This window comes from Muscardinus avellanarius (genome assembly GCF_963383645.1).
Source record: "Muscardinus avellanarius genome assembly, chromosome: 10".
NCBI classification, from domain to species: Eukaryota; Metazoa; Chordata; class Mammalia; order Rodentia; family Gliridae; genus Muscardinus; species Muscardinus avellanarius.
Genome location: NC_137796.1, coordinates 53,176,937 through 53,199,285, shown reverse-complemented (window position 1 = coordinate 53,199,285; position 22,349 = coordinate 53,176,937). Strand labels below are relative to the sequence as shown.

The window sequence follows — 22,349 nt, the reverse complement described above, 5'->3', positions numbered from 1 at the left end:
CTCCTCTTTGGGGACTCCTTTGTCTGTACCTCCCCCACCCCACCCCCCGCTCTGTGACACGCACACACAGAGGAAACCAGACACATAGCTACCTCTGGATTATTTTATTCACATGGCTTGAAATGATACATGCCTCCTGCCGATGAGCCAGGCACAGGCTTCCCACCCCTGCCCGGGTCAGTCACCACCTCCTGGCCCCCTGAGGGTTAGTGCTAGTTACCTCACACATAAACATAAAACGGGGGGGGGGGGCGGGGGACAACAGGGGACTCTCCATCTGCCCAGGGCTTCAGACTGAAGCAGCCTGGGGCCCCTCCATCCTTGTGGGGCCTGGAGCCCCGGTCTCAGAAAACCCCACGCTGGGCAGCCGGACCCGGAACCCACCCTCTTCCCGGTCCCCACTCCCGCTCCGTGCCTTCGGGCTTAGGGACACCCTGGGGAAGCGAAACTTGGGTGATTTCTCCCCAACAGGAGACTTGGAGGCTGCCTCACTCTCCAGCCCTCTAGAGGCCTTGGAAGGGGCTGCCAGGCCCACGCGGGGCAAACGGACCCTGACCCGGCCCCGGCGACCAGAGGCCCCTTCCCTACCGCCCTCTTCCTCCTCCTCCTCCTCTGGGCTGGGGGAGCCTTCTCCAGGGACCGACTCGCTCTGGCTGAAGCCCACCCGGGGCAGCCTCAGTTTCGGGCTCTTGGTCTTCTCACCCTCCTCCATCCCCTCTTTGGCCCTCACCAGGCCAAACCGGGGCAGGCGCACCTTGAGCTTGTGTGCAGCCTCGCCCTCCCCCTCTGCCACCTGGTACTCCACATGACTGCCCACTGTGGGCGGCGACAGCTCCACATCTGGCAGCGAGAGGTGGAAGGAGCGTTCAGTCCCCGGGGGCTGCACCTTGGACCCCTCTCCCCCAGCTCCGGCCCCCAGAGTGGGCAACTTCAGCCTCAGCCCTGCCTCACCCGCGGCCACCTCACCTGCCTGGGCCTCGTGGCCCAGCCCCACGTCCAGCTCAAGCTGGGGCATGGACACGGTGGGCATCTTGAAGACACCTTCACCCACTAACAGCTCACCCCCTGCCACCTGGGCTCCCGGTAGAGACAGGCTCACCTGAGGCACCTGGACCCTGTAACCTGCTGCACCCTCTGTTGGAGGGGCCGCACTTGCTGCCTGTTGCCCTGGGGGTCCCGCCTCCCCAAAGCTGGCGAGTTCCACTTGGGGCAGGGAGATGCCCAGCGGAGGTATTCTCAGTACCCCCTCTGGGCCCTCAATGGCCACCTGTCTGGCTGGGGACACCTGAGGGCCTGATGGCTGCCCCTCACTGACAGCAACGCCCCCCTCGGTCCTCCCTTCCTCTTGGGCCCCCAGCGTGACCAGCTCCACCTCAGGGATCTTGAGTTGCCCCGCTATGGATTCTAGCTTTTCCCCAGGACTGATGCGTCCACCCTGGACCTCTGCATCCTTTCCCCGGGTCAGCCCAAAAGAGGGCATCTTCAGTTTCGGCATTTTTACCTTCCCATCCCAGCCCCAGCCCTTTGCTTCCAACTCAGCCCCTGGTACTAGTTCTCCCGCCTCCGTGTCCCGGCTTCTGACCCCAAACTTGGGCAGAGCAAACCTGGGCCCTTTGAGCTTGACGTCGGCCCCCACCGCCTCCACCTTGCCTGAGGGCAGGTGGGCGTCCAGGCTGAGCTGTGGGATGGACAGATCGAGGGCAGGCAGCAGGCCTCCCTCTCCGGGCTCTCTGGCCTCAGCCTCGGTCCCTGCCCGAGCCTTGGGGAGTGAGATGGCAAACTTGGACACCTTCGGCTTGGCAGCTCGCCCAGCCCCCTCTGCCTCTGCCTTGGCCGCCTTTGACCCCGAGAGTCCAAACTTGGGCAGGTAGAACTTGGAAGAGGGCTTGGCTTTCACCTCCATCACCTCGAGCCGCCCTTCCTTGGCTCCCTCTGTGGGCAGCTGAGGAGAGATAATCTCGACAGAGGGCACTCGGAAGCCCACTTCCTCGACGCCTGCCGTCACCCTCGCACCCTCTGGCTGCTCTGGCTTGCCAGCTTCAGCCGCTTGCACCTGTCCCTCCAGGCCCCGGACACCTGGCAGGTGTAGCTCCACAGAGGGCAGAGTGAGAGAGGGAACGCCTGCAGGAGCCTCACCGCCCACCTCAGGCTGCAGACAGGGAAGTGTCATTAGCTTTCCTGAGACCTCCGCACCTGCCTCCCCTGGCTTGCCTCGTGACGGGGACCCCACTCTCCCCAACTTGGGCATGGTCATCTTGGGCATCTTGAAGCCAAATTCCGTCCCGTCGGCCTGCTCTGCCCCCGCAACTTTTAGCTGCACCTCTGGAGCCTTGGGCAGCTTCATCTCTGGCGCCGTGGGAAGATGTACATCCGGGACCTTGGGCACTTGCATTTCTGGCAGCCTAATCTCCGCCACTTTTGGCAGCTGGACCTCTGGGAGGTGCACGTCAGGCACGGCCATCTCAGGCACCTTTGGGAGTCTCATCTCAGGGAGCTTCATTTCGGGGAGTTTCACATCGGGGACTTTCATCTCTGACACTTTAGGTAGCTGCACCTCCGGGAGGCGCACCTCGGGCACGGCCATCTCGGGCATCTTTGGGAGCTTCATCTCTGAAACCTTGGGGAGCTGCACCTCCGGGAGGCGCACATCGGGCACGGCCATCTCGGGCACCTTTGGGAGCTTCATCTCCGGAACTTTCGGGAGCTGTACCTCTGGCAGGTGGACGTCGGGCACGACCATCTCTGGCATCTTTGGGAGCTTTATCTCTGAAACCCTGGGGAGCTGCACCTCCGGGAGGCGCATGTCGGGCACGGACATCTCGGGCACCTTCGGGAGCTTCATCTCGGGGAGCTTCATCTCTGGAACCTTGGGGAGCTGCACCTCTGGCAGGTGGACGTCAGGCACGGCCATTTCTGGCATCTTCGGGAGCTTCATCTCTGGAACCTTTGGGAGCTGCACCTCTGGGAGGTGCACGTCGGGCACGGCCATCTCAGGCACCTTTGGGAGCTTCACCTCTGAAACTTTCGGGAGCTGCACCTCTGGGAGGTGCACATCGGGCACGGCCATCTCAGGCACCTTCGGGAGCTTCACCTCTGGCACTTTGGGGAGCTGCACTTCTGGAAGTTGCACGTCCGGCAGGGCTGCCGCGGGCACTTTGGAGAGCTTGACTTCTGGCCCTTTGGGCACCTTGATCTCAGGCCCGGCCACTCCGATCCCGAAGGAAGGCACCTTGATGGTGGGCAGCTTCAGCTTGCTCTCAGCCTCAGGGGCAGAGGGCCGGGGCTCCAGGAGAGAAAGCCCAAAAGTGGGCATGCGAAGTCTGGGCCCCTTTGCCCTGGCTTCTGGGCTGCCCTTGGTCACCTTGGCCTCAGCGACATCCTTCCCTCGAGCCCCAAAGCGGGGGAAACTGAGGCGGGGCATCTTGAGGGCCACCTCGGGGGCCTCTCCCCGGACCTCCACCTCCTTGCCCGGCAAGGCCAGGTCCACCCCCACGGTAGGTGCTGCTACATCCAGGGTGGGCACCGTCACTGCGACAGCCCCTTCCCGGGTCTCCAGGCAAGGGAGGGTGGGCAGAGTGGGTAGTGAGGGCAGGGTGGGCAGCTCCACTTGGGGGACCTGGATCCCCATGGCTGGAGGCTCCACCGCGGGTGCAGCCGGGGCGCCCAGCCCAAGGGTTGGCAGATGGAGAGCAAAGCCTGCGGCTGCCTCTGCTGCAGGGGCTGAGACCTGAGGGACGCCCACCTCCACACCCGGCAGCCGGGGCCCAACCAGCTCCACCTGGGGGGCCACGAAACGAGCTCCCGCTGCCGCCTCGGCCTCGGCCTCCGCCTTGGTCTTCCTCGGGGGAGGAGCGGCAGCAGCCAGCCGGGCTACCTGGGCCTCTTCAGCCACTTCCCGTACCCGCAGCCGAGGCAGCTGGAGGCGTCGGCGGGCAGGGGCAGCTGGGACAGGACCCTTGACGGCCTCAGCTTTGAGGCCCCGGCGCAGACGGGAGAACTTGGGAAAGGAGAACTCGACGTCAACGGGGGCCAGGTCTGCAGGGGCCCCCAGGGCCCCAGGCACCACCAAGATCTTCTTCTTCTTCACAGGGGACAGACTCTGGATGTTCTGGGGAGAGAGGAGAGAGGCAGGAGGCGGTGGGACAGTGGGAGGCGGGGGGCACAGGAAGAGCCCCACCTGGTACGGTGCCAGGCTGGAGACCGTTGGGTAGAGTAACCTGTCCCCCCCCAACACCATCCCCGCTTCCTGCCTGTCGCTTCACCCCAAGGAAAGCAAAGACATTCATTTAGAATATCGCAGTAAGTCAATGGTAGTGGAGGAACTGGGACCGAATCCAGGAACGGCCCAAACACCCTCCTTGTAGAGACTCTGGGAAGCTAAGGCCCAGGGAGGGGAGGGAGCCTGCAGGCCTTCCTAGTCCCACGCACCCCTAGTGAGCCTCGAGCTCACGGTGGAGATACCTCTCAAAGAAGTGACTGCCCTGGTCCGGGGCAGGTGGATCCCGCTCCCGAGGGTGGAGAATATAGGGTAGGATTAGCGTTGGGTTAATGACAAGACAGAGGGCCGGGGCTGGCCCACGGTGGCGGGGCGTGGGGCTCACGGCGCGGAGACGGGGTCGCTGGGGCAGTCCTGGGCCGGGGCTGGGCTAAGCACGCGTACCAGCTTGGCCACCTTGGCCCGCGGGCCCTTCATCTCGTAGCCAGCCACGGTCCCGGGCCGCAGCGCCAGGTCCCCGGTGGGCACAGTGCGCTTCAGGCAGAAGGAGACCTTGTAAGGTTCGGCGCATTGCAGCAGGCGTAGTGCGTCCTCGTACTTGAAGTTCTCGAAAAACACGCGGGCGCTCAGCAGCTGATCCCCTGCAGGCGAGGTGAAAACGGGCAGGGCGTGGGCATCTCCCGTTCCTCCGGGCCTGGCTCCGCCCACTTCCCTGGAGCCAGCGAGGCGAGGCCCCGCCCCCAAGTCTGGCCCCGCCCACCCCGCGGGAGGGCTGGAGACCAGACTTGTACCCGAAGCCCCGCCCACGGCTTTAGCTCCGCCTCGCTCGTGGGCTTTTCACTCTATCCTCACAATTCAGATACTGACTTTGTTTCCTTTGCTGAGAACAGAATCACAAGCCTCCAAACCACCTATTTATTCCGTTTTTTATTCTTTATTTATTTTATTTATTTTTTTGGTGGTACTGGGGGTGGAACCCAGAGGCTTTCTACCTCCGCGCTATACTCCCAGACCTTTTTTATATTTTATTTGGAAACAGGGTCTCACTAAGTAGCTGAGGCTGGCTTTGAACCCGTGCGATCCTCCTGTCTCAGCCTCCCAAGCGCAGGGATTACGTAATAAGCGTGCGCCACCACGCCCAGCCTTTATTCTTTATTTTGAAACAGGGTCTCACTGAGTTGCAAAGGGCCTAAGTAGTTGAGACTGTCTGGGAACCGCTATCCTCCTGTCTCAGCCTCACAGATGCTGGGATTACAAGCATGCGCCACCACGTCACTACCTATTTTTTGTTTTGAAAGAGTCTCACTAGGTAGCTGAGGCTGGCCACAAATCTGTGATCCTCCTGTCTCAGTCTCCCAAGTACTAGGATTACAAGTGTGCACCATCACACCCAGCCAGCCCTATTTTTTATTTGGAAAAAGGGTCTCCCCAAGTTGCTGAGAGCTTCACGAAGTTAAGGCTGACTTTGAACCTGCCATCCTCCTGTCTCAACCTCCCAAGTACTGGAGTTATAAGCGTGCACCACCATGCCTGGCTCTGTTGTTTTAATTTATTTAATTTTCTTTGTGATCCTGGGGACCAAACCTAGGGATATCCTACCTTTAACTTACACAGCCTGTTTTATTTCTCATTTTCAAACAGGTTCTCACTGAGTTGTGGAGGGCCTCACTAAATTGCTAAGGCTGGCTATAAGCCTGCAAACCTGTCTCAGCCTCCAAAGTACGATGATTACAAGCGTGTGCCACCACACCTGGCTTTACTTTGAAACGGGGTCTTGTTAAGCTGCTGAGAGGCTCTCCAAATTACTGAGGCTGGCCTTGAACTTGTGATCCTCCTGTCTTTGGCCTCCCAGACCAATTACAGGCCTGTGGCATCACACCCTTCAGGCAAACATCCCTCACTTACTAAGGTCCTCTCCCCACCCTCTACAAATTGCTAACTCCACCCCTTTTCTCCTGCCCCGAGAAACAAACATTAACTAGTGCTTACAGTGTTTACTATGTCTGCTTAGTTGCCTGCTCAGTGTTTTCAAATGCTGACTCATGTAATCTGCATAATAGCCCCATGAAGTCAGTACTAATTATTCTCATTATTAATTTGGGTTTTTTTTTTTTTTTTTGGTGGGGAGGGTTGAATCCAAGAGCATTCCACCTGAGTTACATCCAACACTTCTTATGTTTTTATTTTAATTTTTAATTTATTATTTTATTTTATTTTTTGCGGTACTGGGGATGGAACCCAGGGGCATTCTACCTCCAAGAGAAATCCCCAGCCCTACTTTTTATTCTTTATTTTGAAATAGGGTCTCATTGAGTTGCAAAGGTCCTCACTAAGTAGCTGAGGCTGTTTGCGAATCTTGTCTCAGCCTCCCAAATTCTGGGCTTACAAGTGTGTGCCACCACACCTGGCTTTGTTTTTTATTTTTAAAACAGAGTCTCACTAAATTGCTGAGGTTCTAAATTGCTGAGACTGGCCTTACACCTAAAATTTTTCTGTCTCAGGCTCCTATATACTGGGATTACAGGCGTGGGCCACCACGCCTGGCTAGTTATTCCCTTTTTTTTTTTTTTTTTTTCTTTTTTGGTGGTACTGGGGGTGGAACCCAGAGGCGTTCTACCTCCGGGCTATACTCCCAGGCCTATTTTTTTACATTTTTATTTGGAAACAGAGTCTCCTAAACTAGCGCGTGCGGCTGGCTTCGAACCTGCGCGATCCTCCTGTTTTTGCCTCCCAAGCGCGGGGATTACAAGCATGCGCCACCATGCCCGGCCTCCCAGACCTTTTTTATATTTTATTTGGAAACAGGGTCTCAGTAAGTTACTGAAAGCCTCACTAAGTAGCTGAGGCTGGCTTCGAACCCATGCGATCCTCCTGTCTCAGCCTCCCAAGCGCGGAGATTACAAGCGTGCGCCACCACGCCCGGCTTAGTTATTCCCATTTTAAAGATAAGAAAATTGAGGCACAGAAAGATCACAAGCTAGTAAATAGGAGCCTGGAATTCAAACTGTGAGACTGAACCTCCAGCCCCAGCTCCCGCATCGCAAGGCCAACAAATAGAGACCCGCCCCAGGCCCTTAACGCCGTCTCCGGGCCTCAGCCACGCCTACAACCCCCCAAATTCCCACCCGGCAGATTCCTAACCCCGCCCCCGAGCCGGCCACGCCCACCGACCGGCCACGCCCACCTTCCTGCAGGCTGAGGCTCCTGGCGGCTGGTGAGTCCTCGCGCAGCTCGCGGACGAAGATCCCCTCCTTGCCACCGCCCGCCACGTTGATGCCGCTGACCCCGGTCTGTGCCTCGGTCTCCACGATGATCTCCACCAACTCCGCTCGCCTCAGCTCCTGCGAAGGGCGGCCAGGGATCGCCTTGGGCGCGAGACCTCTTCCAGAGATCGCCATCGCGCTTAGAAGCAGCCCCGCTCCGCGGCGAGGCCCAGGCAGGACATCCTGGCCATTCCCCCGCACCTCGCCTCTAAACGCGCCGGCGGGGGCTCAGGCGGTTCCCAGCTCCGAGCCCCCTGGGCTGCGGTCCGGAGGGGCGGGGTTGGCGCGAGCTGGGGCGGGGCCAGGCCACGGGGGGGGGGGCGCCATGGGGAGAGGGGAGTGTGGAGCGGTCCCAGAGCACCAAAGGAGGGGTAAAGTGCCAGACATTAGAGGGTTATGGCCCAAGTCATGAGGGGTCTCTCTGGGGCGGGGTGGGGCAGAGACCCATATTCTTTTTTTTTTTTTTTTGTACTGGGAATTGAATCCAGGGGCATTATGCCTCCGAACTACACCCTCGGCACTATTTTTTATTTTTTATTTCGAAACAGTCTCACTAAGTTGCAGGGGGCCTCCTTAAGTAACCGAGGCTGGCCTTAAGTAACCTGTATCCCCCTGCCTCAGCCTCCCAAGTACTGGGATTACAAGCGTGTGCCTGCCACCACGCAGGGCCATATTCTAAGAGCGGGACTGAGAGATGGGTAGAGCCTTAGTAACAGCAGGGCAAGGGGTAAGTTTGAAGATGGGATTCCTAGGGAAAGGCCCCACCCTTAAGATATGTGGGATGGGGGAATGGGCAGTGGGACTTGCCCCTGCAGGCTTGACCGTGTGTGACTGTGCTCTATTGTGGACTCGGTAACCCCAAGACCTGCATAACGCCCACCCGAAAGGGAATCCAGTGGGGGCGGGGAGCGTGGGCAAGGAAGGGCGGACCAGCCAGCGGCGTGGCATGCCTGGTATTTAGTGTAAATGATGCGGGTTGGCCCCGACCCAGGAGCACACTGCCGGATTCACAGAGGCTTCCCCCAGAGGAAGTGAGAAACCCGAGTTCTGTCTAGGAATTCAGTCAACTGTGTCTCTCTGGGGGAGCACCTTTCCCTCTCTGGTTTCTCTGCTGTACAGTTTCTCCGTTTCAGTTTCTCTGCTGTAGTATTGGGTAGTAAGGGTATACTAGGAGTGTCTGATTGTGAGCTGCAGGGATCAGAGGGACAGGACAGGGCACTGAAGGAGGGCTGCAGTTGAGCTCAAGGCTTGGAGAGGGGGAAGAAGGCCTGATCAGATGCCCCAGTGCAGTGGCCCCAGGGACCAGGGGGCTAGCGGGGCAATGCTGGGAGGAATAAAAAGAATTGTGGCAAGCCCGGCATGGCGGCGCACGCTTGTAATCCCAGCATTTAAGAGGCGGAGACAGGAGAATCGCGGTTCACGGACAGCTTCAGCTACTTAGTGAGGCCCTCTGCAACTCAGTGAGACCCTGTTTCAAAATAAAGAATAAAAAATAGAGCCAGGTGTGACGGTGCATGCTTGTAATCCTAGTATTTGGGAGGCTGAGACAGGAGGATCGCACAGGTTCGAAGCCAGCCTCACCTACTTAGGCTCTCAGCAACTTAGTGAGACCCTCTTTCCAAATAAAACATAAAAATAGGTCTGACGGTGTAGCCTGGAGGTGGAATACCCCTAGGGTCCTTCCCCAGTATATATATATATATATAAAAAAAAGAATATGGCGAATTTCTGGGATCAGCATGACCATCCCTGCCACCCTGGGGTTTCTCGTCATCTTCCTCAAAGCCTTGGGCAGTCACAGAGGACACTATGGCCCAGAAAGTGAAGTGACGTGCCCAATAGCAAGCGAAGCAGCTGGGCCTTGACCTTAGGCCTGTGACCCCAGAAGCCATAGGCCATCTTGTGGTTCGGCTCCTGTAAAAGCAGACCCAGCCTGTGCCCGGCACACAGTAGGGTGCAGCCAGTGCCAATGCCCATTCTCTGTGACAGCTACAGCTGCTACCATTCAAGGAGGCTTCCCCAGCGCCAGACGGTGGCAACAGCTGAAGGCTGAGTCCCTGAACTCCTCAGAGATGGGACGAGAAGTGCCCCGCTTCACCCACATTTCACTAATGGAGAAGTGGAAGCTGCTAGAGGTGAAGTCACTGCCCAGGGCCACGCAGCTGAAGCCCGGGGTCCAAGCCCATGTTCTAAGCCCTAGTATACTGCCTTTTCTTTTCCTTTCTTTCCATCTCTCTCTTTCTTTGGTACTGGGAATTAAGTCCAGGTGTATTCTACCTCTGAGCTACATCCCCAGCCCAATTTTTTATTCTTCATTTTATTTTATTTCTTTGGTGGTACTGGGGATGAAACCCTTCTGCCTCCGGGCTATACTCCCAGACCCGTGTGTGTGTGTGTGTGTGTGTGTGTGTGTGTGTGTGTGTGTGTGTGTCTGGGGATCGAACCTCAGGGGCATTCAACCTCTGAGCTATACCCACTGCCCTATTTTTTATTCTTTATTTTGAAACAGGGTCTCACTAAGTTACGGAGTGCCTCACTAAGTAGCTGAGGTTGTCCGCAAACTGCGATCCTCCAGTCTCAAAGCGTGCGCCACCACGCCTGGCTTCCCAGACCTATTTTTTATATTTTTTTTAATTTGGAAACAGGGTCTCTTAAGCCAGCGAGGCTGGCTTCCAACCTGCGCGATCTTCCTGTCTCAGCTGCCCAAGCAGGGGGATTACAGGCATGTGCCACCACGCCCAGCTTTTATTCTTTATTTTGAAACAGGGTCTCACTAAGTTGCAGAGGACCTCACTGAGTACCTGAGGTGTCAGGCAAACCTGCAATCCCCCTGTCTCAGCCTTCCAGATACTGGATTAAGAGCGTGTGCCACTACAAGTGGCTTAATGTTTTATTTTGAGACAGGCTCTCTCTGCTAGGTTGTTGAAGATCTCACTAAGTTGTGAGGCTGAGACAGGAGGATCGCAGGTTCATGAGGCTGGTCGCGAACCTGTGATCCTCCTGTCTCGGCCTCCCACTGGCATTACAGGTATGTGCCACCATGCCCGACTTCTTTGATTTATTGTTTATTTCATTCTTCATGAACCAATTAATTAGCTCCTTTGAAACTTCCTCTGGGCCAGGGCCTATGCTATTTTTTTTCTTTTCTTTTTTTTGTGGTACTGGAGGTGGAACCCAGAGGCTTTCTACTTCCAGGCTATACTCCCAGACCCATTTTATATTTTATTTGGAAACAGGGTCTCACTTAAGTTGCTGAGAGCCTCACTAAGTAGCTGAGGCTGGCTTCGAACCTGCATGATCTTCCTGTCTCAGCCTCCCAAGCACAGGGATTACAAGCGTGCACCACCACGCCCAGCCACTTTTTTTTTAAGGTTTTTTTTTTTTTTTTTTTTTTTGGTGGTACTGGGGTTCCTGGGAACCCTTCTACCTCCGGGCTACACTCCCAGACCTATTTTTACATTTTTATTTGGAAACAGGGTCTCCTAAGCCAGAGCGCGAAGCTGGCTTCGAACCTGCGCGATCCCCCTGACTCTGCCTCCCAAGCGCGGGGATTACAAGCGTGCGCCACCACGCCCGGCTATGCTAACTATTTTGAATGTGTTAACTCTTCCCCCTCTCACATTTACCATTTCCATTTTACAGATGAGACTGAGGCACAAAGAAACCAGCATGCGTTTTCTTGCCCCCCTCTAGCGGGGCCTGTGGGTGCTCACCTCTGTGCTCCGGCTCCTGGCTTCCATGGCACCGCTGGGAGTCACCTGCGCCCTGGGCTCCTGCTTCCTCTCCCCCTTCTGCTGCAGCACCTGTTTCAGTTCTGCATGGAGCAGCTGCCTCTGAGCCTGGGAGATGGGGACAGAGGCCAGGAGGGGATGAGGGGTCGAGGCTGGGCCTCCAGGGGCAGTCAAGGTGCATATCAGAAGGAGAAAAGTGCCCCCATCCCAGCTGTCCCCTCACCTCTGCCTGGGCACAGGTACTCCCTCCTAGCAGGTGCCCGGGCCGAGGTGGCACACAGCTATCTGCGGGGCTCCCGCCCTTCCGCTGGGGTCTTGCTGCCTGCTGGAGAGAGACCCGGGCATGAGGCTCCAGGGAGGCCAGGAAGGGGTGGGAGGGCTCGTGGCAACAGTCAGTGCTCACCTGAGGATCACCTGCAGCAACTTGGGCCTCCTGGGTCCGGGGCGCTAAGAAGAATAATGTATACAGTATTATGGATCTGCTTCCTGAGTGGCCCACACACTCTGTCAATGCCCTGTCTCCACAGTGCAGGTGGGGAAACTGAGGTTTAAAAGACCTTTATCCACCGGGCGTGGTGGCGCACGCTTGTCATCCCGGCATTCGGGAGGCTGAGACCTGAGGATCACGGTTCGCGGCCAGCCTCAGCTACTTAGTGAGGCCCTCCACAACTCAGTGAGACCTGGTTTCAAAATAAAGAATAAAAAATAGGGCAGAGGGTCTAGCTCGGAGGTAGAATGCCCCTGGGTTCCATCTCCAAACCCGCAAAAAAAAAAAAAAAAAAAAAAAAAAAAGATCTTTATCCCAGATGACACAGCTGGACAAGAAAAACAGTAAAGCCCAAACTGACTCCCAGGCCTGTCCAACAGCAGAGCCCTGGTGCTAACCACCTCACCTGAATTCGCTATAAATTAATGATAGCTGTTCCTACATATTCCCAGCGGAAAAGGCCCCTCCCTGGGCTTCAGTTTCCTTATAAAGTGGGGAGAAAAAGCTGGGCAAGGTGGCACGCCTCTGTTATCCTAGTACTTGGGAGACTGAGACAAGAGGATCACAAGTTCCAGGCCAGCCTCTGCAACTTAGTGAGCTCCTCAGAAACTTAAAGAGACCCTGTCTCAAAATAAAAGATAAGAGCCGGGCGTGTGGTGGCGCGCATTTGTAATCCCAGCACTTGGGAGGCGGAGACAGGAGGATCGCACAGGTTCGAAGCCAGCCGCGCTGGTTTAAGAGACCCTGTTTCGGGGGTGAAAAAAAAAAAAAGTATAAAATAGGTCTGGAAGTATAGCCCGGAGGTAGAAGGGCTTCCAGGAACCCCAGTACAATAAATAAATAAGTAAATAAATAAATAAATAAGAGCAGGGTGTGGTTCAGCACCCTTGTAATCCCAGCACTTGGGAGGCTAAGACAGGAGGCTCAAAGGTTCCAGGACAGCCACAGCAAGTAGTGAGACTCTCATCAACCTCAGGAGACTCTGTTTCAAAATATAAAATAGGGCTAGAGGTATAACTCAGAGATAGAATGCCCCTGAGCTCAGTCCCCAGTACCCAAAATAAAAGATAGGGCTGGGAGTGTGATATGGAAGTTAACACCCCCCCCCCGCCAGGTTCCATTTTCAGTACCATACACCCGTGGAAAAAAGTATAAGAAGAGCATTCACCCACCTCACGGGGCTCTTCTGAGCAGTGAATGCCTTCATGGGTGTAGCGTGCCAGGCACACGGGGGAGCCTTGGGCTTACCTACTTGTTATTATTACCAAGAACGCCCTGCGGCCCCACTGTGTGCAAGCGCCCCACTGGCCTCATAGCCCAAGGACCTGGAACAGCTTTGTGGGAGCTCAGTGTCACTATTGGACCCATTAGGCCTGGGCCAGGGAAGTCACTGCCTGGGTCATGGAGGGCCGAGCCCGGGCTTGAACTTGTCTGAAATCCCCAGTCTCTCACATGGCCAATAAAAATTAATGGTTGGGCAGCCGGGTGTGGTGGCGCACGCTTGTAATCCCCACGCTTGGGAGGCTGAGACAGGAGGATCGCACAGGTTCAAAGCCAGCCTCAGCTACTTAGTGAGGCTCTCAGCCACTTAGTGAGACCCTGTTTCCAAATAAAGTACAAAATAGGTCTGGGAGTATAGCTCAGAGGTAGAAAGCCTCTGGGTTCCACCTCCAGTACCACCAAAATAAATAAATAAATAAATAAATAAATAAATAAATATTAGTGGTTAGCCAGCCGGGTATGGTGACGCACGCTTGTCATCCCAGCATCCGGGAGGCTGAGACAGGAGGATCACAGTTTCCCAGACAGCCTCACCTACTACTTAATGAGGCCCTTTGCAACTCAGTGAGACCGTGTTTCAAAATAAAGAATAAAAAAGTAAGGCTGGGGGTGTAGCTCGGACTTAGAAAGCCCCTGGGTTCCATCCCCAGACCCACAAAAATAATTAATTAATTAATGGTTGTTGCCCCCCCCCCATCTTCCCTGTACTAGAGGTTGAACACACGGGTGTTTTACCCCAGCCCTCGAATCCAGGGCATTCTCCTTCTGAGTTACATCCCCAACCCTGTTCTTTACCTTTATTTATTATTTATTTATTTTTGGTACTGGAGGTTAAGCCCAGGTGTATTCTACCTTCATCTGAAGATACCTGCAGCCCTATTTTTTTTTTTTTTTTTTGCAGTACTAGGGATGAAACCCAAGAGCATTCTACCTCCAAGCTACACCCTCAGCCCTATTTTTTCTTTATTTTGAAACAGGGTCTCACTACGATGTGGAGGGCATTATTAAGTAGCTGAGGCTATCCGCAAACTGCAATCCTCCTTGTTTTAGCCTCCCAAATGCTGGGATTACAAGTGTGAGCCACCATGCCTGGCTCCCTTCAACCCTGTTTTTTTTTTTTTTTTTTTTTTGTTTTTTTTGGTGGGTCTGGGGATGGAACCCAGGGGCATTGTACCTCCGAGCTACACCCCCTGCCCTATTTTTTATTTATTTATCTTTTTATTATTATTATTATTTTTTGTGGCACTGGGGTTCCTGGAAGCCCTTCTACCTCCGGGCTACACTCCCAGACCTATTTGTACATTTTTATTTGGAAACAGGGTCTCCTAAGCCAGCGCGCGCGGCTGGCTTCGAACCTGCGCGATCCTCCTGTTTCTGCCTCCCAAGCGCGGGGATTACAAGCGTGCGCCACCACGCCCGGCTTATTTTTTATTTTTTGAAACAAAGTCTCTGAGTTGTGGAGGGCCTAAGTAGCTGAGGCTGTCCGAGAACCGTGATCCTCCTATCTCAGCCTCCTGAATACTGGGATTACAAGCATGTGTCACCACGCTTGGCAACCCTATTTTTTATTTTTTTGTTTTTGTTTTACAATTTTTCAGTTATTTATTTATTTATTTATTTTGGTACTGGAGATTGAACCCAGAGGCATTCTACCTCTGAACTATACCCCCAGCCCTGTTTTATTGCTTTATTTTATATTTGTTTATATATTTTTTTATTTTTTTGCAGTACTAAGAATTGAACTCAGAGGTATTCTACCTCTTGAGCTACACCTTAGACCTATTTTAAAAAAATTTTTTTTGTGTGTCGGTCTGGGGATGGAACCCAGGAATATTCTACCTCTGAGCTACACCCCCTGCCCTATTTTTTATTCTTTATTTTGAAACAGGGTCTCACTAAGTTGCAGAGGGCCTCACTAAGTAGCTGAGGCTGGCCACGAACCTGCAATCCTCCTGTCTCAGCCTCACAAGTATTGGGATTATAAATAGGTGCCACACCTGGCTTTTCTTTTTTCTTGGTATGGGGGATTGAACTCAGGGGCATTCTATCTCCAAGCTACTCCTCCATCACTATTTTTTATTTTTATTTTGAAATAGGGTCTCACTAGATGAGTGTTTCGATGCTTGCTAAGGCTGTGCTTGAACCTACAATCCTCCTGTCTCAGCCTCCCAAGTCCTGGGATTACAGGTGTGTGCCACCATGCCTGGCTGTTATTTTTTTATTTTTATTTTGAACCAGGGTCTCACTAAGCTGTAGAGTGCCTCACAAAGTAGCTGAAGCTGGTCGCAAACCTGCGATCCTTCTCACCCAGCCCCCAGCCCTTTCCGATTTATTTTGAGACAGGGTCTGGCTAAATTGTCCAGGCTGGCCTCAAACTCACGATTCTCCTGTCCAGCGTCTCTGGGATTATAGGTGTGTGCCACTCTGCTCAGTTACTAATGCTTTTTATTTGTCTGTCCTTCTCCTTAGACCTTTGCCTTCTACCTCACCTCTGAAAACCTTGTCCCCTCAGAGGCCAAGAGAATGTGCCCAGTTCACAGGGAGAAGGAAGCAGAAGCAGGGTTCGCATGCAGCCTCCTGCCAGGCTCTTCTGGGGCAATGGAGATGGATATTGTCTCCCCTGCCCCGACTCTGGGCCCGTCCTCAAGGCCCCCACCTGGCATGCCAACCCGCCAACAGCTACTGCAGCGGGAAAGGTCAGGCCTCACGCGGCACATTCTCTCACACAATGGCCCATGTGCTGGGCCCCGCATTCCACCCCTGCCCACCCATGGCAGCTGCACAATGGCCTTTCATAGCCCAGCACAGATCAGGATGGAGGACATGAGGACCCCTCAACATCCTGTTGTAACCGCTTCCCGTCGGATTCCCCCCAGTGTTAAGGGCTCTTCTTTGGATCTCCTATGGGCCCTGGTTTCTATGTCCATCCCCATCCTCCATCGGAGCCCCAAGCCCACAGAGCAGGGTGCAGAGCTCTCCCAGGCTGGCTCCTGTGTTTTCTTTTTACTTTTTTTTTTTTTTTTTGGCGGTACTGGGGATGGAACCCAGGGGCATTCTACCTCCATGCCGCACCTCCAGCCCTATTTTTGATTCTTTACTTTGAAACAGGGTCTCACTTAGTTGCAAAGGGCCTCACTAAGTAGCTGAGGCTGTCCATGAACCATAAGCCTCCTGTCTCAGCCTCTCAGATGCTTACAAGCATTTGATTACAAGTGTGCGCCACCACACCCGGCTGCCTGGGTGTTTTCTATGAATACTGTAACCTTGTGTTACACCCAGGGGCCTCAAAAGCACTCTAGCTGTGGAGGCTGCTACAAGCAGTGGAAACCAAGGCTCAGAAAGGGGAAGTGGCCAGTCAAGAGTCACACAGCCAGGGAGAGGCAGAGCTATAGCCTTGACCTGCAGCGGAGAGGCCCAAACTACAAAGCAGCAGGGGCAGGAGCTGGGTTGGGCTGGAGAGTGTTGTAAAAGCATTTGCCGAGGGACCTGGCTGGTGCCAGGCTTGGCCAAGTTGGCCTCATAGAACCCCATTTTATTTTATGTATTTATTTATTTTGCAGTACTGGGGATTGAACCCAGGGGCATTCTACCTCTGAGCTACATTCCCAAGAATTTCAAAGTAAGATTCTTGCCTGGCGTGGTGGCGCACGCTTATAATTCCAGCATTTGAGAGGCTGAGACAGGAGGATCTTAGTTCGAGAACAGCCTCAGCTACTACTTAGTGAGGCTCTTTGCAACTCAGTGAGGCCCTGTTTCAAAACAAAAAGAATTTTAAAAAATAGGGCTGGGGGTGTCGCTCAGAGGTAGAATACTCCTGGGTTCCACCTCTCCGTACCAAAAACCTTTATTTTGAAACAAGTTTCACTAAATTGGGGAGGGTCTCACTAAGTAGCTGAGGCTGGCCTTGGGCCTGCCCACCTCCTATCTCAGCCTTCCAGTACTGGGATTAGGAGCGCATGCCACCACACCTGGCTGGAACCCCATTTTATTTGATGTGTGAAGGAGAGTTAAGAGACAGGGTATTGCCTGGCATGGTGGTGCACGCCTGTAATCCCAGTGCTTCAGAGGCTGAGACAGGAGGATCCCAGGTTCGAAGCCAGCCTCAGTTAGTTAGCAAAGACCCTGTTTTCATATAAATAAAATAGGACTAGGGGAATAGCTTAGAGGTAGAATGCCCCTGGGTTTAATCTCCAAAGCCCATACAAAAATATAAAATAAAATATGGTTGAGGGTGTAGCTCAGAGGTAGAACATCCTTGAGTTCAACCCCTAGCACCAAAGAGAGAGAGAGAGAGAGAGAGAGAGAGAGAGAGAGAGAGAGAGAGGTCACAGTCAGCCCCAGGGCCCTGGCACGGCCCCGACTAGAGCGGGGTAAGATGGGCCTGGCATAACTTGGGGGGTCTTCAGGGCCACGTGCTCCCTGCACCAGGCCGGGCAGTGAGGGTCACACCCAGAGCCTGGCACAGGAAGCCCAGGCAGGGCAAGGACAAGAGAGCGCTCTTCATCTTCCTCCCTGCCCGGGACAGCCGCCCGGCCCAGGTTATATTTAGCCTCGCTGTGCCCTTCCTGAGGGACACACTCAGCTAGCTCCTGGGGAGGGGTGGGGGCAGCTTCGGAAGGAAAGCCACCCCACCCCAGGCACTCCGTGTTCCCAGTTCTGCCTATCCATCCCACCAGGTGGGGGAAGGGCGAGGGGGAGGCTCCGCAGGCTCTGACTTGTGTCAGGGGAAGATCTAATGGGGTCCCTGGTGAACCAAGGCCAGACAGAGCCCTGCAGATGCCAACAGCCCATTTCTTTCTCTCTTTTTTCTTTTTTTCCTTTTTTTCCCTTCTCTTTTTTGCAGTACTGAGGATGGAACCCAGGGGCATTCTACTTCCAAGCTACACCCCCAGCCCTATTTTTTATTCTTTATTTTGAAACGGTCTCACTAAATTATGGAGGGCCTAAGTAGCCGAGGCTGGCTTTGAACCTGTGTGATCCCCCTGTCTCAGCCTCCCAAGCACAGGGATTACAAGTGTGCGCCACCACGCCCGGCTCAGCCCATTTCTTTCTTTCTTTCTTTCTTTCTTTTTTTTTTCTTTTTTTTTTTTTTTGGTGGTACTGGGGTTCCTGGAAACCCTTCTACTTCCAGGCTACACTCCCAGACCTATTTTATATTTTTATTTGGAAACAGGGTCTCTTAAGCCAGCGCGGCTGGCTTCGAACTTGCGCGATCCTCCTGTCTCCGCCTCCCAAGCACGGGGATGACAAGCGTGCGCCACCACGCCCATTTCTTGAGCAGTTACTAAGGCGCTGCCCTGGCTCATACCTGAGCTTCCAGAATTCTCAGAGTTGTTGTTTCTTTTTCTTTTGTGGTACTGGAGACTGAACCCAGGGACATTATACCTCCAAGCTACACCCCCAGCCCTTTTTATTTTTTAGTTGTAAACAGGGTCTCGCTAAGCTGCTGAGGCTGGCTTTGAACCTGCAGTCCTGTCCAGCCTCCTCAGTACTGGATTACAGGTGTGCACCGCCACGCCTGCCAAGTTCCCATCTTACTCTGTCTCTTAAATCCTCCTAATACCTCTAGGGGACAGGGACAGTTTAGATGCTACACATGCCCTTCAGATGGCTGAGAGTGAGGGGTTATCATTTGAGCCCCCCCCCCCCCCGCAAAGCTCTTAGTCATCGTTCCCCAGGACTGACACCCACTTCGTTTGGGAATTTGGCCCACTCAGAGCCTTGGCCTCCCTGATGTCCTGGGCAGTGGAGGTAGAGGGGGTGACCTGGCTCATCCAGGCCCCTGGGGAGGTGTGAAGGCAGCAGCCTCAGCTGTCTCTGATTCCCTGATTCCAGGGCTTCCCAGTAAGGGTACCTGGGCAAGGTCTTTCCCATCTGAGGCCTCAGTTTCTACATCTGTAAAATGGAGCCAATAAAAGTGGCTCTGAGCTGGGCATAGTGGTGCACACCTGTAATCTCAGCACTTGAGACACTGAGACAGGAGGATCTCGGGTGTGAAGACAGCCTCAACAAGTAGTGAGACTTTCATCAACCTGGGGAGACCCTGTTTCAAAATAAAAATAAAATAGGGCAGGGGGTTTAGCTCAGAGGTAGAATATCCTGGGTTCAATCCCAGCATCCACCCCTCTCTCTCTCTCTCTCTCTCTCTCTCTCTCTCTCTCTCACACACACACACACACACACACTTTTTTTTTTTTTTTTTTTTTTTGCAGTACTAGGGATAGAACCCAGGAAGGAGCTACCTCCGAGCTACACCCCAGCCCTATTTTTTTATTCTTTATTTTGAAATGGTGTCATTGAGTTGCAGAGGGCCTCACTAAGTAGCTGAGGCTGGTCACAAACCTGCAATCTTCCTGTCTTAGCCTCTCAAATGCTGGGATTATAAGTGTGTACCACCATGCCTGGCTCTCTCACACACAGCGACACACACACACACACACACACACACACACACACACACACACACGAACTCAGGATCCTCCCACCGCAGCCTCCTGGGACACTGGGATTACACTGTGTCCAGACCAAAGGAGAACTTGGGGTGATCTCAGGCAACAGCTTCCCATCAACAGGCACCCTATTCCAAGGACCAGAAAGCCTGCCCCGGCTCTTTATAAGCAGCAAGTCATTGACTCTCATGTCAGCCCTGCAAGGTGGCCTCTGCAAGCTCATTTTAGAGCTGGGCAAGCAGAGACACAAGAGTAGCAGTGTCTTGCCCCAGGTTGAACAGTCAGAAGAGGGGGGAGCTAGCCGGGCGTGGTGGCACACGCTTGTGATCCCAGCACTTGGGAGGCTGAGACGGGAAGACTGCAGGTTTGAAGCCAGCCTCGACTACTTAGTGAGGTTCTCCGCAACCTAGTGAGACCTTGTTTCCAAATAAAAAAATATAATTGGGCTGGAGGTTTAGCTTAGAGGTAAAATGCCTCTGGGTTCAGTCCCCAGTGCCACGAAAACAAAACAAAACAGGAACAAGCTAGGATTTGAACCCAGGGTCTGGCTCCAAAGCCCTTGGTTTTAACTCCTGCATCACCCTACCTCCCAAGCCCCAGGCCCCCTCCCGGGACTCTGGCTCTCATTCCCACGGATCCTCAGCCTGGCCCAGGAGGAGACTGGCCGGCTGACCTCTTACCGCTGGACCTCCAGACACATTGAGAGTTCCCGGGTCCGTCCGTCTGCGGGAGCCCCAGCCCTAGGCTGAGGGGGAAAAGGAATGAGGAGGGGGAGGAGGGAAGACCCTGGCCATTGGCTGCGGAGGTGTGATGTCACCAGAGGGTGGGTGGTGGGGAAACAAACATCCCCTTCTCCCGGCTACAGGCATCTGCAAGCGGGTGGGGGCCCGAGGCGCCCGCCCCTCCCTTGCCCAGCGAGACCTCCACCTCCAAGCCTGGCTTCAGGGATTTGAAGGTCACCACCCCCGCTTGGAGATCAGTGTCCTGCCCCACCATTTCCTGGCTTCCTGGCCCACACAGGGCCCCAGGGCTCCTGGGGTTCCCCCAACAAACTCCTTCCTCCACCTTGACCTGACAGTTTGGGTTCAAATTCCAACTTGGCCTCTCCTGGCTGTGTGGGTTTAGGCCAGGCACTGCCGTGCTCTGGGCCTCGGTTTCTTCATCTGGAAAGTGGGGCTAAGTACGAGTGCCCGCCTCATGGGCTTGTTGTAAAGATTCAATGAGTTAAGAGACTAAGAGCATAAACCTGACTGGCATGGAGAAAGTACCCCTGGGGCTTCTCAGGGAACTTGTGAACCCCTTTTTCCGGGTTCAGACAGAGCAGAACCCTTTTATAAGGAAGGTGCTATTTGGGAGGGACAGCTTCCTGTGCTAAATACAATGCTGGGTCACTCGAAGCTCTGCCTCCAAATCCAGGTGGGCGAATTAGGCCCAAATTGTAGCTACAGGAGCGGAGGTGGTAGAGCTAAGCTCCACCCCCACCCCAATCTGTTGAACCCAAAGACCCCTGCTGCTATACTCTCTGTCCCTCCATTTTAGACAGAGAGGTCCAGTGACTTGCCCAAAGCCACACAGCAGGTCACTGGCAGCTGCCCACATTGAAACCCACACCTGTTCAACTCCCAAACCAAGGCCCCCAGGCACTCCCCACCCAGCCCCCAGCCTCCCTGACTCACCAGACCCCGGAGGGCGGCACAGGGAGCGCAGGTATCCCCACATGCCCCTTGCACCCTCCCGGCTGCCGCCTCAGATGCTCATGGCTCTCTGAGCCTGGGCCTGGGGCTGGGCCCAGATGAGGCTGGGGGATTACCCCCAAAGTGCACGTCAGCAGCTTCTGCCCCATTGTCCTGCCAGGCGCAGACACCAGGCCCTGGGTGGTACCAGGCCCCTCACACTGGCTGGCCCCTCTGCGGACCAGCCCCCACCCTACATGCAGGCCTTGGGGCCTATTCTTGAGGGTATGGGGTCAGGATGGCAGGATCCCAGAATGTGGGGGCCTCCCCCCTCCTCTCTGAAATGCCCCCTGCCCACTCTCAGCCACTGGGGAAGGCAGGAATGTGCTGAGCTGCGGGAAATGCCTTCCTGGCCTGGCAGCCACCAGAGGTGGGGTGTGGCCGGAACCCAGCCAGCACCCTCCCCCTGGGAGGGGTGGAAGACCCGGATGCCGGCTGGCTGGGGCTGCCACCCCCCCCCCCAGTCCCTGGCCCTCACCTCCTTACACAGGTGCTCACTCCCATTGATCCACTCAAATACTCATGTATAGATGGACGTGGTGGTGTGTGCCTGTGTTCCCAGTACTTAGGAGGCTGAGACAGGATCACGGGTTCAAGACCAGCCTCAGCAAGGTAGTGAGACTCTCATCAACTTAAGGAGACCCTGTTTCTTTTCCTTCCTTCCTTCCTTCCTTCCTTCCTTTCTCTTTTTCTTTTGTGGTACTGAGGGTTGAACTCAGGGATAGTCTACCTTTGAGCTACACTCCCAGCCCAATTTTATTTTTTATTTTTAAAACAGGGTCTTACTAAGTGGCTGAGGCTGGTCTGAAACTTACAATCCTTTTGTCTCAGCCTCTCAAGTACCAGTATTACAAGTGTGTGCCATTATGCCCGGTGAGATCCTGTTTCAAAATTTAAAAAAATAAAATAGGTCTGGGGGTGTAGCTCAGAGGTAGAATACCTCTGGGTTCTATCCCCAGTACCATAATAAATAAATAAACAAATAAATGCCAGGCATGATGGCGCATGTTTGTAATCCCAGTACTTGAGAGGCTGAGATAGGAGGATCAGAGGTTTGAGGCCAGCCTCGGCTACTTAGTGAGACCCTCCACAACTTAGTGAGACCCTGTCTCAAAATAAAGAATAAAAAGCCGGGCGTGGTGGCGCACGCTTGTAATCCCAGCATTCGGGAGGCTGAGACCAGAGGATC

General features: G+C 54.4%; 1 protein-coding gene across 1 annotated transcript; it reads right to left on the bottom strand.

The window, feature by feature from the left end:
* Positions 1-289: 289 nt before the first annotated feature.
* Positions 290-21,146, bottom strand: PRX (periaxin; the record flags this gene model as incomplete). Its single annotated transcript, XM_080702944.1, has 7 exons — positions 290-4,108; positions 4,661-4,857; positions 7,401-7,557; positions 11,193-11,318; positions 11,434-11,532; positions 11,614-11,657; positions 21,104-21,146. 7 exons carry the CDS (start codon positions 21,144-21,146, stop codon positions 290-292), a joined length of 4,485 nt encoding a protein of 1,494 aa, XP_080559070.1.
* Between the last annotated feature and the right edge of the window lie 1,203 nt (positions 21,147-22,349).